Source organism: Cyphomyrmex costatus, unplaced genomic scaffold (assembly GCF_001594065.2).
Source record: "Cyphomyrmex costatus isolate MS0001 unplaced genomic scaffold, Ccosl1.0 scaffold554, whole genome shotgun sequence".
NCBI lineage: Eukaryota > Metazoa > Arthropoda > Insecta > Hymenoptera > Formicidae > Cyphomyrmex > Cyphomyrmex costatus.
The window spans coordinates 129515-132216 of record NW_017279745.1 but is presented as its reverse complement, the minus strand read 5'-3'; the positions used below and the strand labels follow the sequence as shown (position 1 = coordinate 132216).

The 2702-nt window shown below is 34.4% G+C and overlaps 1 protein-coding gene across 1 annotated transcript; it reads left to right on the top strand.

Moving 5' to 3' along the window:
- The first annotated feature begins 558 nt into the window (after positions 1 to 558).
- LOC108779157 (uncharacterized) lies at positions 559 to 1893 on the top strand. The gene is made up of 2 exons (XM_018546526.1): positions 559 to 656; positions 759 to 1893. The coding sequence occupies exons 1-2, from the start codon at positions 559 to 561 to the stop codon at positions 1891 to 1893; spliced, it is 1233 nt and encodes a 410-aa protein (XP_018402028.1).
- Positions 1894 to 2702: the final 809 nt, after the last annotated feature.

Below are 2702 nucleotides of genomic sequence, written 5' to 3'. Positions count from 1 at the left end.
TTTATTTTATATAGTTATGTAGCTCATGGTTGCTCTATGCAAACTATTGCCTGGAACTTTTATAAACCGGAGTCAAAGGCGTAAAAGTTCAAATAAACCAACTTTTACGTTTACGCTTATGTTAAGCTTACGGACCCTATTGTAGACGCGCCTTTAGGCTTATTCGACGTGCTTTTGTACGAAATAAAAGATTTGTAAGAATAAAAACGTTGGATCGGCTCTGCGAACCGAGATATCACGCGTTAAAGTTAATCTATTAAGGTTAGAAAATCAATCAAAGCGAAGTGTAGCAACACAAACGCGTCGAATGAGCTTAATATAATCAAAATCAGAGGCGAAGCAGCATTTGGATCTAGTCTAATTACCGAGAGACTTTCAATTATATTTTTATTAAAAATAATCTTACATTTTACTATTTGTACCTACATAACAAATTAAAGTTATAAGGAAACTTTGGTAATGTTTATTACAAAAGTTTCTATATTACGTTGAGTATTATAGTAATAACTTACAAAAAAATTAACGAGGTGTATATAATATTCCTAAAAGTTTTTCAGAATGCGCAACTATAAGAGGAAGACTGATCGAGGGACCAAATCCGTGGAACTGATGAAACAGGCTGTAGAATTAGTCATTAAAGAAAAGCATTCGATTCGGTCCGTAGTAAGTAATTATAACATCTGCAGATAGTCATTGAAAAGATGTATAGCACGTTACAAAAGTAATCTTGATTCATTTACTTTTGGTTACGCATTAAGATCAATTTTAACTGCGGATCAAGAAACCAGTTTAACTGATTACTTGCTAAAACTGTCTAAAATTTTTTATGGCATTGGACCTAAGGAAGTTCGTCGCTTGGCGTACGATATTACTGTCAAATGCGATATAAATATTCCCCGTTCTTGGCATACTAACAAAATAGCTGGGTCAGACTGGTTAACAGCATTCTTAAAAAGAAACAAAAGTCTTTCTATAAGAAAACCCGAAGCTACAAGTTTGAGTAGAGCGACATCATTTAATAAGACAAATGTTAACAACTTTTTCGATAAACTCGCTGAGGTAATGGACAAGAATAAGTTCACAGCATCATCAATATGGAATGCTAATGAGACAGGTGTTTCAACAGTTACACAGCCATCGAAAATTATAGCTGCTAAAGGTAAACGAAATGTTGGCTCAGTTACTTCGGCGGAAAGAGGAATTAACGTAACTGTATTAGTAGCAGTTTCAGCAACTGGAATATCTATTCCACCAATGTTTGTGTTTCCTAGAAAAAAATATCGTGATTATTTCGTGAGAAATGGTCCGCCAGACTGTATCGGCATGGGTAATGCTAGTGGGTGGATGACAGATGTGAAATTTTATGGTTTTATGAATCACTTTATTAAATACGTAAGACCTTCGAAGGATTCTCCTCTGTTGCTCTTTGTAGATAACCATTCATCGCATCTATCAATAAAAACTTTGGATTTAGCTAAAGAAAATGGCGTCGTGATGCTCTCGTTCCCGCCACATTGTTCTCACAAGCTTCAACCTCTTGATCTGGCTGTATACGGATCATTTAAGAAATATTTGTCATCAGCTCAAGATGGGTGGTTGAGATCTAATCTAGGAAAGACTATGACGATCTACGACATTCCGTCAATAGTCCGCACATCCCTACCATTAGCATTGTCTATCACAAATATTGTAAAAGGTTTCGAAAGATCTGAAATATTCCCATTTAATAAATATATATTTAATGGAAGCGACTATGCACCAAGTTATGTGACCGATCGATCTGATCCCATGGATCATGAAGATTTGCCGTCAAAAACGTTGAATGTTGTTGAAATAGAAACTCATAGTCCTGTGGCGTCAATGTCTAATGTTATTTCTCCAGAAGTTATTTGACTTTTTCCTAAAGCTGGACCACGCAAAATAACAAATAGGAAGCGTTGCAGAACAGCAATATTAACTGACACTCCGGAAAAAACAGCTCTTGCTATGGAGCAAGATAAAAATAAAAAGAAATCTGCCGCGAAACGACCAGCAACAAAGAAAACGAAACATATTAAGAAAAAAATTCTACAGGATTCCAATAATAATAATTTATGTGCAAAAAATGAATATTTTTGCCTTGTGTGTGGTGAAGTGTATGCAGATAGTGCTCCCGGTGAAACATGGATACAATGTAACACTTGTAAAGATTGGGCACATGCTAATTGTTCTCGAAATACTTCTAAATCTTATGTTTGCGTTAATTGTAATAATGATGATGACTAATTTCATCGCATAATTATCTTTTTATAACAAATATTTTTTCAAATTCAAAATACTTAATTCTATATCTTATATAAATTGAATGATGATATCAATAGACTCGTAAGATTTAAAATCATAGAAAGTGAAAATGCCTAATCGAGTCTTGGAACAGGATGTTAGTGTTTTATTATCATTGTGTGAATATTATATACCGTGTATGTAGTCTCCTAATCTGAAAAATGCGCTATTACTACATATTTTAAATATTAACAACATTACGAAGAATATCACTACGTCGACTTGCCAATAGAGGTCTATAGTTACTCATTTGATTTCTCGCAAGTGCTGAATTATATGAGTGATTGTTTATATAGAACTTCTTTCTAACATCTCCCTAAGGCGTCTAAGGTAGGTTTCCATTACAATGCCTTACTGATGAGTCCAGTAATGGAAACCGG

Bases quoted from the DNA above. Each gene is read 5' to 3' on its own strand.
- LOC108779157 (XM_018546526.1), top strand. From the start codon at position 559: ATGCGCAACTATAAGAGGAAGACTGATCGAGGGACCAAATCCGTGGAA. The intron at 657-758 runs GTCCGTAGTAAG...TTACGCATTAAG, and splicing joins AAAGAAAAGCATTCGATTCG to ATCAATTTTAACTGCGGATC.